General features: G+C 44.8%; 1 protein-coding gene across 1 annotated transcript in view; it reads right to left on the reverse strand.

Moving 5' to 3' along the window:
* Positions 1-18,524, reverse strand: part of CACNA1G (calcium voltage-gated channel subunit alpha1 G) — a 385,442-nt gene that overhangs the window by 70,916 nt on the left and 296,002 nt on the right. Inside the window, exons 18-20 of the mRNA XM_044420034.1 lie at positions 12,875-12,975; positions 9,725-9,848; positions 2,104-2,172 (exon numbers count right to left, since the gene is read on the reverse strand). Of these exons, the coding sequence (XP_044275969.1) occupies positions 2,104-2,172; positions 9,725-9,848; positions 12,875-12,975 (294 nt within the window). The remainder of the gene's footprint in view (positions 1-2,103; positions 2,173-9,724; positions 9,849-12,874; positions 12,976-18,524) is intronic.

Consider the following 18,524-nt stretch of genomic DNA (forward strand, 5'->3'; position numbering starts at 1 on the left):
GAGATGGATTGTCCCCACTATTCCTTGGTGTCTCTCTTTAAAGAGTGTCACACATATACATATAGAGATGCTGAAAAAATGTTCTCATGGAATATGCTTTAGAAATCCATCTAACATGGCAAGCTGCTGCAGGGGAACTCGGTTCAGCAGTTTGAGAGGTCCAAGATGGGAGGCAACAGGCTAGCACCGCTGCCCCCGGAGATGCTTTCAAAATCTTGTGATTTCAGCTACAGGTAGTCCCCAGGTTATGGATGCATTCCGTTCCTGAGAAAGTCCTTAAGTCAAATTTGTATGTAAGTTGGATCACATATATAAAAAGCATAAAAATACTTACAAAATACTTCCATATACACTAAAACAACTTAAATACAACACAACATTTTAATAATATATTAATACAGTAATAACAAAGTAACCACAGGTACTGAAGAGAATCTATATGTATGTATGTAGGTATAGAGTACAGTTCGTAAAACAGTTTAGATAGAAAGAGAGAAAAATAGTAAAACGATTATTAAAGTTTAACACTTCTTGAGCTAACATCAAGCCCAACATTAACTGGATGATGATGGAGAAGGGACTGGTGTTGGAGAGGATGGACCTAGTCTGGAGAGTCAGGGTTTGATTGTGCTGCTGGAGTGGGTGGTGGTTACCACTGCAGTGGCTTTCTAGTTCTCACTTTGCTGCTTTCTGGTGCCACTTTTTCCCTCCCTCCCACCCTCCTCTCCTTGACACTCAGCACCCAAGGGCACTCGCTTGCCACTTGGGAATGAGGCAGGACTTCTGGATTTGCTCGTTCATAAGCATGGATTGCTTGTAACTGGGACATTCATAACCCAGGGATTATCTGTACTTCACAACAACTTTGGGTTACAATAGGCTGAGGGGCAGTGATGCACAAGGCCACCCAGTGCACCAGGATTTGAACACGACTCCCCCAGCTTCCAAACTCCTCCATCCAGCTGCTGTGCCACCCTAGCTCTGCTTTTCCTCCACAACCACTGCTTATTTTTTTGCTTGGCAATCAGAACTGAATATTCTGTTCCCTGCAAGGTGTTGCCAATGTCATTCAAAAGGAGTGCTGTGTTTTTCTCTGGAAGCTCGGTGAGCCTCTCTGCAGATTCATCCTAGATTTACCATTGCAAAGGCAAACTTTACATCCTCCGTCACCAGCGCTGAGCACACTGAATGAGTCATAGTTTGGACATTATCTGGAGAGAATAACCTCCTGCTGCATTTAGAAACCAATTGCTACTTATGAGCAGGACATCATGAGAGGAGTGGGATGTGATTGCCCAGGAGATGCTTGGCTCAACGGCCAAATGCCTGTGTCCTCCTGCCGTGAGGCTGACCTACGTGTCTGTCCCCCACTTGCTCCTGCCTCTCCTTCCTTCCTCATCCTCCTGGATAAGGAACTGGAAGCAGGCTGGCAAAGGATCTTGCTTCTTCAAGTCTCTGAAGTGCCAGGCATATTGATGGCATCATCCACATCATCATCATCATCATCATCAGTAGGGGGCTGCAGTGGGGTGCTTTATGAAACTCCTTGAGATATAACATTTTCTCAAGGAAGGTCATATACTTAGTAAAAGCTTGAGCTTGAGCTTAGGTGTGTGCTGAAGTCCTGCTGGAGTACATACAGCTACATACACACAATGACAAAGTAGGTGCTTATTGGAGTCTCTGCTTTGCTCTGCTGTATTTGTCCAATAGTAAAAGCAGGACTCTGTGCCTGCTGCATGGCAGAGAACCTCGAACCGGTGCAACATGTGAAGTCATGAACATCGTTTTGCTTATTCAGAAACAAGTAGCGGCCATTACAACGGCTACGGAACACAACCTAGAAATATGATTCTGGTACTCACTGAGTACAGCTGGGCTATGAACCATCCAGAGAGCTTTGGCTATTAGGGCAATGCGGAGATGAATTTAATGATGAATACATTCTATTAGAAGCCCCAGTCACAGTCAGAGATTTTGCATACTGGGAAAGCCCATGGGCAGACGAACACACACATTGCGGGGGTGGGATGCAAATGAAAATGGCACACCATCAGAGCACAGGATGAAGTATAAAGGTCAGAAGACCAAACGGTCACTTACCTTGATGGTCATTTCAGCCAGAAAGATTGCTGTGAAAATATAGTTGGAGAGGGTAAGGAATATCCGCTCCTATTTAAGAAAGAGAGAGGTGTGTTCAGTGAGATGTGTCCAGTGAGATGTTTCAGCAATCTCACTGGCCAATCTCTGTATGTTTATCCACCTGGTATCTGCTAAACATTTTCTTGTGCTCATGCTGAAGCACCAATCAACCTTTACAAACGAAGAAGAAGAAGAAAAATCTATATACATATATGATAAGACTTAATTTGTTTCAAGTCCTCTGCCTTGTCAAATATTTTTTCATGTATTAGCACCATGGACAGCTGCCAGCCCTCACCTATTGGGGTGCAGACCAGTTGTTCTCCAGACTTACCTGTGTCATTTCCAGCCATTCACCACACCCCTAGAGCGAACAGAACTGCTGTGCTACCCATGCTAAGAGTGCAGAATGTGTGGAGATGGAAGGCGCCAGAAGGGCTGAGTGTGGGAGTGGCAACCTTGGACATTCTGGGGGAATGTCAGGACACATTAAATACATCCTTGCAGCGTCCCTTGTTTTACAGATGATCTGCAAACTCTCCTTTTGGTGTTATGAGGTAGGACAGCCTTCACCAAGCCCTCCGCATATGTTGGAATGCAACTCCCATCATTCCCAGTCCATGGGTTAGAGAAGGCCAAGGCAGAAAGAAGCTGTTTTTGCAAGGAAAGAGAAATCTAGATGCCACACTGCAGCTGATGTTTAAGGAGGTTACTCCACTTACCGAGGAGTATGCTCCACTGAAGTCAGTGGAACTCACTATGCGCAGACTGAGCAGGAGTGCTCTTTTTGTGAAGAGAACGAGAAACATGTGCACATGTGTACCAAACTCACATGCATGTTCTTCCTTTCTCCTCTGGTAATGAGAGATTCAGGGAAATCACACCAGTGGGAACACTGGAAAATTTTCAGTGTGTTCAGTATGCTTTCATAAAAGTAAAAAAGGAATGATTTACTTTACTTATAAACTGAAGGCTGAAAGGAAACTACAGCAGTGAAGCTGAAAGCAGAGGCAATGCTAGTTTCAAGGTAATGATCAAACCAGGGCTCAGAATGGGCCAGTCCTGAGCACATGAGGCCCAAGACATAGTGGGCTGATTGTTGTGTGAACCCCTTAGAGTGCACCTGACAGACAACTGGGCTTTTGGCCCTCGCTCTCCCTCCTCATTCCTCCCATGGGGATCCTGGGGACACCATGGAAAGACTGAGTTGGCTCCCCCTTCCCACTGTGATTGTGAGAAAAATTATGTTGGGAGGCAGCAAAGCATACAGTTATACAGAATCTATATACTTGTATATTCTCCTGCCCATTTTGACCTTTTCTAAACCCCACTTGAAAAATGGATCTTTGTCTCTGACTACTGCCAACAGTATCTAGTCCACTAAATGGGGTGGCTGCACTTTTACATGTTTCCGAGGTGGTAAAATCTCCAGACAAAGTGCAAAAGTGCAGGCCCCCTTGGGAGACCTGATTCTCAGTCATGAAGCTCTTACTATGAAGGGGAGAAATGCACTGCACCCTTTTCACAAAGTAAAATCCCTTTTGCCTTTGCTTGCATTTGACAGCTGTCAGGTGTAACAAAAAGAAAAATAAATTTCCTGGCTGCCTCTGTGTGCACTGCCCAGGGAACAGTTCAACTTTGCCAGTGGACACTCCTTTGCAAACATCCACAGTTCTGCGAGAGCAGGTAACATCTTTTTAAAATATTTTTTGCAAATTCTAAAAGGGAAAATTAGAAAAATGCTTGGCAACCATGTTTCATCCCTTCAAGATACCTCTTGAAGGTATCTTGTGGAAACAGGGATCAGAAAAGCCAGCTTAATAAACAGCTGCTGTGAACCGAAGGAAAAAAGTTTACAGGGAGAAGAGGCTGCAGCATGCCTGGAATGGCTTGAGATCATGGGGTGGGGGGGCTGGTGCCAGTGGCCCCCAAGGGCCTGGTCATGACTTTGGGTGACTAGCACTGGCCTCTGCCGGGGAATCATTTGGCAAGAGTTTTCACCACTCTGGCCAAGGGGTTCCATAGCTAACTCCTTGTACCCCCAGTGGGGTCACTTGCTCATTTTCTTAAGAACTGTACTCTCTTTATTCTACCCATTTTCTTGAAAGGTCTCTGAAGAGCCCACAGCCATCCCAACTGTTCATAGCTTAGCCTAAGTTCTTAAGACTCCACCAGGTGTCTAAGAAACCTCTCCAGATGACATTGCCATTGGTAAATAAAGAGGTTCTGATAACAGAGGAAGCTACAGGGTATAGTAACAATCAAGAAAGAAACAACACAGAGGACCCATCTATCTGAGAGCGTTCCTTTTGCCAGTGTAGAAGAGGCCGCTAAGAGAAAATGCGACTGAAGACTCAAACCTGCTAGATCAGGCTTTACCGCAAATGAGTCAGGCATCCATAGACAGCCCCTTCCTAAGCTGGCGGTCCGTAATTAATCACATCTTACAGAATCCAGCTGTTACCACACAAGTTTGGCTCGGCAAACATTCTCAGCCTTCGAGTCCCGCACAAAAGGGTAGCTCAGGCGAGATGCTGGCAGCCGGATAAAGTCCTGCTTTAAGAGCTGCCATGAAACATTAATTGTGGGCAGAGAAGGGGTGGGACCTGAGGCTCCCCCGTGTGAAGCATGTAGGAATGTCGGAGCGTGATCTCTGCAGGCGACAGGCAGAACACTCGGCAAGGGACTTGCCCGTTGTCCAGAGGCAAGCCCCCTCCCAGGCACCCCATAACTCCCCCTCTCTGGTGTGGCAGGCAGGCTGAAGCTGGGCCAGGGGCGAGCTGGCTGGAGGTGGCTAGAAAAATCCACATCCCCGAAAAGGGAAGAATGATTGTTTGAGACAACTGAAGCTCAGATAATATCTGTTCTGGCTTCTAGGCAAGAACTCTCATATGGAGAACTTGGTGCAGCGCGTCGTATCCCTTGGTGGAGGGTACCTTACTCTGCCCCCGGCGCTTCCTGGTGGGGCTGCTGATACCCCCTGCTGGGCTATGATTCATGGCGCATGCCACTTTTAGCCTGCCTGTGGCATTTGTTTCCATGGCCATGCTCCAATGCACTTTTATTCCAGACTTCTGCAGCTTGCTCACACTTGTATATCAAGGCTTTCCTCCAGAGCAAAGGCGGCACGGCTTCTTTCCCCTCTACACCCATGGAGTTGCCTTCCCATCCATCCTGGTGTGCACTCAGTCCTATTTTCTCTGTTTCTGGACCATGCTGGCCATCCTCCCTCCTGCCCCGCAGACTCTAGTCCCTCCTGCCCCGCAGACTCTAGACCCTTTCTCTCTCTGTCTTTCTCTTCACCTTATGTTTCTAGTGGTTCCAGATTTAGGTTCCCCTGAGAAGCAGGCCCCTTGAAACAAGAGCTGAGGGAGGGGGTCTCCTTTGGGACAACTGGCTGATGTTTTATGAATCAAATAAATAAAAATAAATAAAATCCATTGCTCTGGGTTTTATTTGCCACCAAAATGCCCTTTGTCTGCACTATTCACTGAGCCTTTTTGCAACCCATGTGCTGTGTTGACAAGCACTGGTTCTATAAGCACGTATACTTGAAAGACTAATTCTAGTCTTAGAAAAGCATCTCCAGTTTTTGCAGGTCCTGCAAAGAACAATTACTGAACTCAACCAAACCAGATGTTAGACTGAACCTTTTTGTTTGTTTGTTTGTTTGTTTAAATGTGTATACCAGTTTCCTAACAACCACCCTGACAACACGTAGTGGGGGCAGGGGGGGTTAACAAAATATGCATCTGAAAGTTAATGACGGCCTGTGAACTCAAAATAGCTCTTGTTCCATCCAAATCACTCATGTAAGAGTAGCTTTTAAAAGCCAGTGAACAGAGAGCGCGCCAACGCTTGCTCATTAGAAGGGTGTTCTTCCTTTAACAGTTTCAAGGGGTTTCATGCAAAGCCCTGCCTGACAAAAGTTTGAAAACTCCCAACCTTAATGAAGAGCACATTTAATTAACTAATATGCATGTTGAGTTTGTGCAAAGAAATAAAAAATGAAATGAAAGGGGAAAAGCAGAGATTTAGATGTATTTCATGCCACAGTCTAAAGCAAAAGCGCACAATTGGACACTTATGGAAAACAGGGCTGCCCTATGGCCCTCAGCCCAATTTTATGTGGCCTTCAGCTTGATCTCAAAAGCCCCAAGGCAAGAGGGATCTGCTCCTTCCCTGGCATTTGCATTCTCCTGGTGAAGACTGGGTAAGAGATACAAAGGAAGTGCGGAATGACAGACAGACAGACAGACAGACAGACAGACAGGGATGCAAGAGAGAATGAAGCAGAAGAGGGGGTGGCCCTGCCTATTCCGATTCTGGATCTTCTCATTACTGTGGGGATGCAGCCTGCAACTGAAAAGACATTCCCCATCACAGACTGATAGAAAGCTTGGTTTGATAATACATAAGCTTTGAAGCAGCCAAGCTGTAAACCCTATTTGGAGGTGCTCCACTGAAAACTGTGGACATCAGTTCTTTTGCCAGCCATGATCCAGAAGCTCAGGTGAACCTCTGGGACTCTGATTTCATGCATGCTTTTCTGGAAGCAAGTCCCATTTGTTTCCAAAAGGGGTTACTCTTAAGAAAGCAGATAGAGAATTGTACACTTAAGAGCTGGCATAAGCGATTTCCAGTAACTCGCTGCAGCTTTCACTTAAAGTCCTGCCTCCCACCTGCAGAATGGTGCTGGGAGCTACTCCTGCAACCATGTTGGCAAGGCAGAGGGAGGGTAAAGGTCTGCGTGCAGACAGGAACATTGGAGCAATGTTGTCTGCAGTGAAAATGAAAGTTTATCTCCCTGAATCCAAATGAGGATTCTGCAGCAGAACAGTGAGTCCTAAGTCACATGCATTCTGTGGACTTGCAGACTGATTTTTCACTTTGGGGGAGGATTAGTGCTAATGCAAATTAGCTCAAGTACAACAGAACTCTGATTTAGAAAATCCATCTCTGTGAATTAGTGAATGATGGAAGAAAAGACACTTGAATAAATGCAAAACACAGGCAGAAGAGATTTAACAAAATCCACAAACTCCAAGTTGTAGATCCCAAAGAATACATGGGGATGTTGTATAATTTTATTAACTAAGTTTCAGAAAAGAACCTGAAATCTACGTATTTCTAGCATACAGTTGTTTGGTAAGACAAGCCAGCTTTCCATTCTGGAAGAAAAGTGCCCCATGTCAGTGTAATGTATTAGTTGTACCCAAACATGTTGCCAACTATGCATCTAGATTCAGTTCAGACAGTTCAGTATAAGCCTTTGAACTTAGACCATTTCAGTAGCTCAAACCATACTTTTATATTAAAATTTCATAGAACTCCAGAGGAGCAAAGTGGGTGTTTTCACCTCACTTGCCAAGTAGGAATTTAAAATCAGGGTTTAAAAAAATCATAAACAACCAAGTATGATGCCCAATACCTTGAAGGGTTGAAATTCACAAATTTAATTGGACTAAACAATTTGAGAGGGTTGCTCTCTTTCTTCTCTGGCTTTGCTTTGAAGGAAGTGATTGTCACAGGGATGCAGCCCTGGGTAACATTAAAGAAACAACTCCCAGGGTTTGTGTGTGTGCCTGTCTTACCTGCCTTCTTTTTGCATCTCTGAAAGTACAATCCTACGGATACTTATCAGGACACAAGCCCCACTCAACTCAGTGGGAGTTATGTCCAAGTAAATATGAATAGGATCAGGCAGCAAGAAACTGAAATAAAATAACAGAATGATCAGATTTATGTGCTTATCTGGTGGATTTCAAATGGACAGACACTGTTGCTATGAAGATCTGGCTTGGGAAAATTCATTATGCAAATCTATCAAAACAAATGCTGCAGATAACTAGAATGATGGTGTTTCTTCATATCAAAACAAAGATAAAAAAGAGGAGGAAAATGTGCAAAAAAGAGCCATTTCTCTCCTCCCCAAATGCCAGCACAGAACAGATGGAAAGGACCAAACTCAACATTACACCAAAAAAGCAAAGAAGTGTTTGAACATTTATTGGAGAAGAAAATTGTGACAGGTGCCATAGCTGTGTCAAGTATTAAAGCAAGTCGATTCTGCCTTGGGAAATAGGATGCAAAAAAAGAGGGAAAAAAGAAAGTTTTGATGCCTTCGACACATGGATGTTGTTCTTGGATGTTGCAGAGCAGCATAAAAAGACAGCTTGGCAGAGGCAAAAGCAATAGCAGGGAAAGCCCTTTTCACTCCCAGCTGGGAAGAAGCACTTATTGCTCAAATTAACGACATGCAGGTGAAAGGGAGGGGGGCAGAAAGAAAAACCACAGCCAATTATAAACAGATGATGCCTAATTTTCATCCACAGCCAAAATGCATAAGCCAGGAGCAGAACGTGGAAGCAGAGCAAGCGTATAACCTTTTCTGTCCAAGTGCAACCCCCATTTGGTTCTGCAGCCACAGTGGGCAGGTGTAAGTCTATGCTGCTGGATCTGGGCAACGGATCAACGAGTTCTGCCAGAGTGGGAGTTGAACCAGCTTTGCCTCCCGGCGGGCACACGTGATGTGTGGAAAGGGGTGGTTTGGATTTGGCTGGAGAGCCAGCGTAGGAATTCGAGGCGCTGATGCTGCTTGGATGCTTATGCTGCCTGGGCGCTTGTTTCTGTGACACCACAATGCCTGGCTGGATCTGTACATTTGTGAAGGTGAACTAAGCCAGATGTTTGTGACGGCACCCTGTGTGTAGCCTGCTCTGTCTTCCTAAAAAAGCTCGTCATGGAAAAGTTGCCCTTAATTTCCCAATAGAGAGAATAGGAAGGTATGGAGCAAGACTGTGGGAAGACAGAAGTGCCCCATCCCATCCCATCCCATCCCATCCCATCCCATCCCATCAACAGGGATGCCTCAGCTCCCAAGAGAATTCTTGGAATTCTGCAAGTGGGCTTAAAAGCATGTGTTTTCTTCCCGCACCACATGTGTTCATGTTTGCTATCTTAGTTGCCCATGAACATGAAAATACAGGCATGCATACTCAAAGCTTGCAAAGACTGCATGAAAACTGCAGTCCTCAAGCTGCCCGTGAAACACAGGCATCCCTACCTAATCATCAGGCAGAAAGGGTATGCTTGCATTGCCTCTGATGTTTCGTTAAGGCCATCTGCTAGCATAAGTCAGAGTAATTTAACTTTAAGTCATTTCCCCCTCTTTATTCCAGTCGTGATTATCACCATTCTCCTTCAGCAGAAAGGCTGAACAGATGCTTATAAAAGCCCTATGGCACCAGCACTGAAGAGGCCGCAGGCCTGGAATTTATAGCTCACTGGTGGAGCGGAGGGGTAAAGATCTCACTCAGATCTGCCGTGAGCCCGTCCACCCCCATCCCCCCGCCCCAGGATGCCAACCAGACTCAGACTGGATCCTTGGGAGCAGGTCCCAGCCCTGAGTGACTGCAGTTCCTGCTGCTCCTGCCTCATAAATTAGGGTTTCTGGGAAGACCAGCAGCCCTCGTTGGTTCCCGCCACTTGCCCTTTGGCAAGGGACTGCAAGATCTTGACAGAAGCCCAAAATGAGCTTGAGCCGCTTAACAAGGTGGTAACGTGATTTGCTACTACTCACTGCGCTGTGTGGCTCAATTTTGGGACGCTCCATTGCAATGGTGATGCAGTTCAGAAAAATTATAACTAAGACGACATGATCAAACATCTTGTGAGTGATGATTTTATTGCATATCACACGAAATCTAGGCAAAAAGGGAAAAAGAGAAAGAGAGAGAAGTAGTAGTTGTAACAGTGAGCTTTACCAGTGCTTGAAACAACCCTCCAAGGACAGTGAATCCCAATCAGTACTCTTGTTTTCATAAGGAAAACAGGTATAACTACCAGCACGTCCTTGGGAACATTGCTTCCTCAACAGGGGCAACTCTCCGCTCAAACATCTCTTCCTTGCAAAGCTTTTTCGATAAATCCCTCATTTCCTCTCCCTTTCTCAGCCATTAGGAATGTCACACTTGCTCTACTTCATTCGCCCCAACTTTTGTGCCCTGGGAAAAATGCTAGCCCGCCATGAGAAAGCCATGCATTAATTAATTCATTAATGGCTCCCATTTGCTCAAAATATCCACCAATAGGCAAGGCTGCCTGCTGTGTCTCTCCACATGATTTTCCAGTTTGGCCTGTTCTTCTTCCAGTTGGCCTCTGCCTGAGACAGGCGATCAGTTTTGCAGTGTTTCTCCACTGGGTTCGGTGGGATCATTTACCGATCTTCTGATGCAGAGATCTAGCAGCATGACTTGCTCTCAGAAGATGCCGCCCACCGAGTCTCTAAAGGAGTCATTGGTCTGTGCTTGCCACCTTCCAATGAAAGGTGAGGAGGGATTAATTGATCATGCTGAAAATGAGAGGTGGGTTGATTCCTTTAGAGAAGGGCAATTCTTACCCTTAAAAATCAAGCAAGTCTTTCAGGTGTATGAGAGAAGAGCATTTTCAAGTTAGTTTTCTCCTTCAACAATTAGAAACCTGGGAAAGTCTGGTTTTACACAATTCTACCTCTCTGTAAGTCTCTTGAACAAGTCTAATTCTCATATTCCAGGACAAGTGACAGTAATTTCCAGTTCCTCCAGTATATTAAACTGAAAGGATTCATGTTTATCCCATGCTAAACACCTGCAAAAGAGGCAGCTGTGTTTTTCAGTATCCTGCTTGAAAAGGGCAGGAGAGGGAGTGGGCTTCTGAGGATCTCCCTCTTCCTGTATAGCCTGATAAGGCTGAACAGTGCCAAAGGAACAGAAGCCTTGAGGGTGGCTCTATACTCTCCGAAGATCTATGGTCAATCGTCATGTGCGCATGGATGCTTTGCCCTGTGGACCAAAGTGTTCTCCCACTCTGACCCACCTGTCCTGGCCAAGTACCTCTACCTTTGGGAACCCCCCACAGGAGATCCCGTCACTGATCTCCCAACAAGAATCTAATCTGGCCATTCATTCTGATTTAAAGAATGGCTTTTCTTGATGCTAGAGGCCACTGGTACAAAAACATTTCCAAATGGATCGCTGATGATAAGCATATCCAGGGAAACTTCATGTGAAGAAGGGAGGGCTCCAGAAAAACATCTCCATGTGGCCAAATGACTGCAGAGCACTTTCTAGTGCTCCAGTGATACAGATTTGCCGCAGCTGCTCAGGGAGAAACACCCTGGCAGTTTTCCAATGTGTGTGTTGGGGGACATTTCCCACTGGAACTGTAGTTCTGAATGACGGCATCTTTTGCTGTTGCAGAAAAGAAAATACACTATTTTTGTACACCTGTATGTATTTCCATGGCCACAGGGAGGACAAGTCTGGAAATGTTTGAAGTGAAATTTGAACAAAGATGGAAGAAAAGTTCAGTACATCTTCTACAGAAAAGTAAGGAATCTGCCTCATCCCAAATTCAATGCCTTCAAGATCAGGGGTGGACTCTCCAGATGCTTTGGGCTATAACTCCTATAATCCCCAGCCAACATGATCATGGTTAGGGTTAATGAACTTTGTAGTCCAAATGTCAGTGTGTGTATGTTTGTGTGTGGGGGGTGTAACCAGGTTGCTTGCCCTTGGTTGCTCTTCTGGAGTTCTGGACAGGTGTCCTCCTCAGCCCAACCTGGAGAGCCAGGGACCAAATCTGGCACCTGCTGCGTGCAAAGCAGGTGCTATCTCGCTGTGCTATGCTGCTTTCCTGACCATGGATCTGATGACCAATAGTCCCAGACAGCTGGTCCCCATCTTCTCTGGAATGAGGACCTCTCCTAGTTTAGACTTCATGGAATCCAGGAAGCTCCTGGCGGCACATGAGCCTCTGGAAGTGTCATGCAACCATTCTGACTATGGTAAATTTCTGACCCATTCCAGTGTGCTATGGAAAAACTAACTGATAGAGTCCTGCCTAGAGAAATCATCTCCTTTTATGGAATTCAAAATTTCTTCTGGTAGATCTTGAGAGGATGGGGCAGTGTTGGAATTGTAAGTGAAAGGAGTGGGGGCCAAAGGGTAAAGGGTGAGAAGAGAAGAGAAGAGAAGAGAAGAGAAGAGAAGAGAAGAGAAGAGGGGATGGATTGTCTTGAGCAGATGCAGAAGTAATTTGCAAGATGCTAGTGTTGCTGTTCCTGTCTCCTGTTCTGAAGTATATGACTGAAGGCACTGAAGGATTGTTCAGGAAGAGACTTTGCCTCCCATTTAAGGCAGAATTTACCTGTTGGGGCATGCATGTATACATATGCATATATATTCTCCCACCCACAAACGTTACTGCATGGAAAATAGAAAACAGTTATGCCTAAGATGGCCTTATTAGTGCTGTAACAAAAATGATAGAAAGCTTTGTTAACTCCAGTGTTACAGAGGTATTCTTGCACTGAATCGCCCTACTTGCAGAATTGGGTGTTATAGGAACAGAAGGTCAGGCCAAGGGTCCATCTAGCTTCCTATGATCTACTCAGAGCAGCCGCAACAACAGCTTTCCAGGGTCTCAGACAGAGAGCGGTCTTTCCCAGTTCTTCCCTGGGATATCCAGCAATAGAACTAGGGTCCTGCCCAAACCTCTGAGCAGCAACAGAGTACTGTAAGATATATTTGTTAATTTCAGAGGTGCAGGTGAGTGTGGGCAGCCTGTTAGCCTTTTAACAGACTGCACTCTTAGGTCCTTTGGGGAGCTGTTAATCTGTCGGACACACTTGGCAAACAGAATTCGCAACCCTTGCTGCCACATGGTGATCGATCGAGCAGAGTTGCCTTACTTAGACTGAGGAGCAAAGATGTAGACAGACCAGGAATCTCTTTCTTTGCACCAGGTGGGGAGCCGTGCCCTTATCCAAGCCTTCATGCGGTCCTTTTTATTCTTAAAAAGAGAGAGACAGACAAAGACAGAAATTTAGAATGGACACACTGAGGCATCAGCATTCCTGGAATCACTGGAAAGGCTCTTGGGATACCTGCATTCCCATCCTTCCCCCTCAGACCTGGAGGCACCTTGTAGCCCTGCAAGCGGGCGGTCATCTCTGACCCGGACTTGTTGGATGTAAAGCAACAGCTGAAGCAATAAATCTGACTGTGCAGAGACGTGGCCCTTGCTGCGTAGCTCAGGTGTGGATAAATGATACCCAACAGTATGGGCAGCCTGCTCCATTTACAGATGCCACATAAAGAGGTAGGTGACTAGGGGGAAGGGTAGATTTGGAGAAATTTATTGCAGGGACATGCGCCGCTGGGCACAGTGTCACTTAAAGACCTCTCCAACATGGCGGCCACACTTGAGAGGTCAGTCAGCAGGAGAAAAACGCAGATGTCGTTGCTAAGGGAGAACAAATGTGATCATCTGTCTATCTCAGGTCATATCAAAGAACAAGATGCCAAGCTTTTACTCCATAGCAAAAATGGCATATGGCAAACAGATAGGGAGGACATTTGAAGAAAAGACAGGCAGGCCTTGTATTTAATATGCCAGTTACTACTATCCCCCCATCTACCACCCACCCCCAAAAGAAAGGATGAGCAAGAAAGTGGCACAGAATTCTTGCGGGTCTGTGCTGTGTAGGGCAATGCCTCTACGACGGCCTTCCCCAGGTTGGTGCGCTCCATATGTTTTAGACTACAACTCCCAGGATTCCTGACTATTGGATGTGCTGGCAGAGGCTGATGGGAGTCAAGGATCAAAACATCAGAGGGCTCCATGCTGGGGAAGACCTGCTCTAGGGCAATGCCCCACTTGTTCTCCAGGGGCAGTTCAGGATGTTATAATTCATTCATTCATTCATTCATTCATTCATTCATTCATTCATTCATTCATTCTCTATGCCACCCCATTAACCATAGGCTCTCTGGGTGGCTTACATCATATTAAAATCCACTAAAAGCATAAAAACAATACAATACACATACAGGGACACAACTAATGGGTGGGGAGTTATCCAGAAGTTTTTTCACAGAAACCCAGACACATTTAAATGCATAGTGGAGAGTCTGATGTGGTGAGTGTACTCTGTCTCAGAATCCTGAGTTCAGAACTTCCCTTAACCACAAAGCTCATGGGCTGACTCAGGGCCAGTTGCTATCTTCCAGCCTCATCTACCTGCCAGGGTTGTTGTGAAGCTAAAATTGGGGTGGGGTGGGGTGGGGTGGAAATGCATCATATAATCCACCTTGAACTCTTTGGAGGAAAGGAGGGAAATATATGTAATATATAAATAAATATCTCAACCATCTCAGCTGTAAGTACCTAGTTACTCCACTCCATCAGGGATTTAGCTTCCTGCTTTAATCTTTTTCTTCAGTTTTCATTTGTGGGAGAAAAAATGCACCCTTTGCACATTCTTTTCCTGGGCTTTGTATTTCTCTGCTCTTCTATATATTCTACGAACTAACCCGCAAGTTGGCACTACCATATAAATGCAGTTTAGTGGAAGTGAAATTTTACACCAGGCCTTTGTTCTGGTTTGAATTTCATTGGCCAAGTATTCTCCCTCTAAAAGCTGGGAAATGGCTCCAAAGCACAGGGGAAGCCCTGGAGGAAGATGTTGCTGTGAATGGGCTCTGAAAACCTCTGTGAGTGAGGAATCACAAGCACACAGTTAACTGTCTGGTGGAGAGAAGCCCCTACTGCCGCAAAATAGGTCACCCGTCCGAGTAATGTGTGAACCATCTCAATGGCTGAGAATTACAAGAAAGGCCCTTTCTCACATTAGGTTTGCAACATGGGAGGCACTCCAGAGTAGCATCTTGCCATGCTGTACGCAGCCCCACACCTAGGGCAGCCCCACACCTCTTGGAGACTGTGCAGAGAAGACCTTGGATGAGATCATGATTTGAGCTGGGGTTTCTGCCAAGGCATGGGCTTCGAGGGGCCGGTGCTGTAGCAATCCTCACCCAAGAATGCTGGGCTTGACAGTGGTAATCATGCAGGTTGAAAAATGTCTCAGAATGAGCTTTAATGCACAGCCAATCTTGCCCTGAATGGTACTTTGTATTTATGGAGGCTGAACTGCAATTTATATTTATGGTGCTCAGATCTTAAGCATGGCTAAGAGAACAGAATGAAATCAATACCTTTGGTGGAGTTTTGGCAGGCAAATGCAGCTGATTCAAAATATGTAACCTAGTTACAGCCTGATCTTGGAGTTCACAGAGGGATGCTCTGAGGGACAGTTGTTTAGCGCTGTGTTCAGATGCACAGGGAAAAATGACTGGATGAAATAATCAAACCAAGCAAAACTCTAATTTGTTCATGCTATTACATGGTTCAGGTCACAAGGATGTAAAACAGTCTTCTAGAAAGCAAATTAAGGCAAGTGAGACAAAAACAAATCAGAGAGGTTCTCAAGGGGACAAATGCAAACCTAAAGACATGTCAAATAATTTGAGCATGTGAATATTAGTCACAAGCTGGAAAATCCCTCTTTGTTTCAGCTCCGAAAAATCTGACAGTTCAATTTTGCATATTTATCAGGCACTCTTCAAGAACCCTGTTCATGAAACTAATTATTTTATTTTAAACGTAGCATCAAATACATTTCCATTCATTGGGGATTTATGATCTGTCCATCTATTAGTTCAGTGATCGGTTCAGATGATTATGCCCCCTTGCATTGTTGGAGGAGAGAATGCACCCCCTCCCCCCGCACCAGCCATTTGCAGAGTGAACTCTTTCAAAAATTTTGACATGGCACTTGGCCTGCCGGACAAGCAGACTTCCAATTCTCTCTCCTCAGCATTCATCCTTCACCTTATTTATGTGGGGACAGTGCGTTACTTAGGTCTACTTGGCTCATGGGGGCAGCCCATAGGCACACACCCATCAGCACTATATGCAGCTGTTGATTCAGTCTTCTATGGAATCTGAGCCAAACTAGACTTCCATGAATAGATCTCCCATATATTTAAGAAAATGAAGCTCTGTAGGTGGGAAAACCAGGGAAGAGAAAGTTTTCACACACACGAGGCCCCTAAGGGATGTCTTTACTTTAAAAGCCCCCAAAGCACAAATCTGGGTTATCTCTTTGCAGAACTTCCAACATCGCATATCGTTAGGTCCCGATAGGAGTAATCTGTTTTTTCCTGGTTCATACAGAAACACTAAAAATATAAAAGCTGGATTGACTTCCCAAAGCAAGGCTTGAGGACAACATAACAAACCATATTTATAGTTAATTGTTCTTGTTGTTAGAAGAACTAGTTATTTATATACCCTGAGAGGTCCTGTTGAAGTAAAAGAAAAAAACCTAATTGAGCAAGTGTGGTAAAAATCAGAGTTTCTATGAACAATGAGGATCCGTAACAAGTAGCATATGGGGATTGTCCCCACACTTTCATCTTGCAGGGTAAATAAACATTTCGATTTTAAACTAGCAAAATGCCTGTCATTATGAAGAACAGGATGTTTGCAAAGGGAGATTGTGGGGCTCTCTATCACAAAGCCAGAGAATCCAAAATGTATTCAAGTGACTCCATAGTTCTATGAATTCAATTTGTGAATTCCACAGTGGGCCGGCATCTCCCCAGTCATACCAGTTCTGTGGACCTCAGGGCCCTTTCCTTTCCTTTCCTTTCCTTTCCTTTCCTTTCTTTTCCAGAAATGTACACAAGTATGAATGCTACTTGAAAAGATGCTTATATATGCTTTTTAAAAATTGATCTCTATGATCTTTCTTCAGCTTCTGCTGTGTGGTACTAAGAAAAATATGCAAACTATTGCATAACTGTGAAAATTAAACACATTGTGGCTGACATTCTTGCATGCTTTTCTGAAGGGGAAATATTTGATGCTATCAATGAGCAGACAAAAGAACAAAAGACTCTTGGCAATCCACAAAACGTGCCTGCACAGAATGGATTAAACAATGTATACCCCTGAATGCCTGGATTCATCAAAGCCGAATCTGCCCATTTTGTTCACAGACACACTTTCAACCCCATCTCTTGAAGGGGAGGACCACTAGTTACCTTATTTGCCGCTGTATGAGCAACTGGCAAATGGTGTGCTGCCATTCCAGAGAGTAGAGCTCGACCCTTTAAATGGTTTCAGAGGACGAGAGGGTTTTGCTTCTGGGTTTCACGTGCTCAAATTATTTGACTGCCACAGATCACAAATTCACAAATACGGGGTTCACTCACAGAATATGATCTGAAAAGAAGTCTTTGGTAACCTGTCACAAACCGAGGGCTAGAAGGACAACAGCTGAAGGGAATAAAGAAGGCACTAAGCAAAGGCCTGCAGACTCTGTTGACTTATTTGTCTTTGCTAATGGCTTCCAAGCTCCCTTATACCGTCAGTATTCTAGTCCTCATCATAGAGCAACCACAGACCGAGTGGTCAAGGCACACATACAAGCACAGAGCAACAGGGAAAAGTTACCAGTCATTTTACTATAGGGATTGTAATTCATGGCAAGGCAGAGGAAGGATTCTCTCCATGTGTTTCACAATGTTCTTCTTTAAAAAAAATCATCTGTTATCAAGATAAACTCCAGACAAAACCAACTGCCTCCCATTGCCTTATTCCTTTCTGACCATAATTCAAGGTGCTGGCTTTACCCCTTAACCCTGGGATGTTTTGAGGCATGTGTAACAAAAAGAAAATTAAAAGGCCATTCTGAATGTCACAGCCAGCCAAGGCCTCACGCCTCCTGAGCACCACCACTTAAAAACGACTTGGGGGTGAGGAGGAAAAATGCAGCGACTCCAGCAAAAAGTCCAAAACATACGACCCCAAGAAGAGGGGTCACACAACAGGCAACCAGCTTCTCAGACTAATTAAGTGAAATGAACAGTTGTAGGGCTCAGGTTAGCATTTCAGGTTCAGTTGGAAATGCCATTTGTAAAAATAATATTACTATTTTACAAATGCTGATCAATGGGGCAGCCATATACTATCAGAGGTCACGAAGAACCAAACACAAGCCCCAGCACCAAGGCATGATGTGACAGAGTCTCAGCACTTTTTAAAAATAAGCCATAGCATCTTTCTTTTAGCTAGTAAAAACCAGACTTGTTAGTTTAATTGAATGGGATAAGTGAAAGAATATTCGGCTTGGCTGCTGCTTTGCAGCTAGGTAGCTCATTAGAGTCTGGTAACTGGTGGAAGAAGGTCCATTGTAATGAAAATGCTTGGTGACAAACTGAACTGTGGAACAAGGAAACTACCTCTCAAGAAAGTTAAGAGCAGCCTGGATAACAAGGACAAATGTATTAATGGTCCTTGCTTCTTTGCCCCTCAGTGGGAGGTATGTTTTGTTTAGTGAACAAGCTAATCTTTCACCACAAAGAATTGCTCTGCTCTCTCAGCCCTGCTTGCCAAATGTGGACTGATGTCCTACCTCTGTGGAGCTCCTGATTCCCAAATAGCAGCCAAATGGGCTTAATTAGACAGGGCTATTTAAAGCTATTATGTCCACC

The sequence above is a fragment of the Varanus komodoensis genome, unplaced genomic scaffold, assembly GCF_004798865.1.
Source record: "Varanus komodoensis strain SLA01 unplaced genomic scaffold, ASM479886v1 scaffold11, whole genome shotgun sequence".
Taxonomy (NCBI): domain Eukaryota; kingdom Metazoa; phylum Chordata; class Lepidosauria; order Squamata; family Varanidae; genus Varanus; species Varanus komodoensis.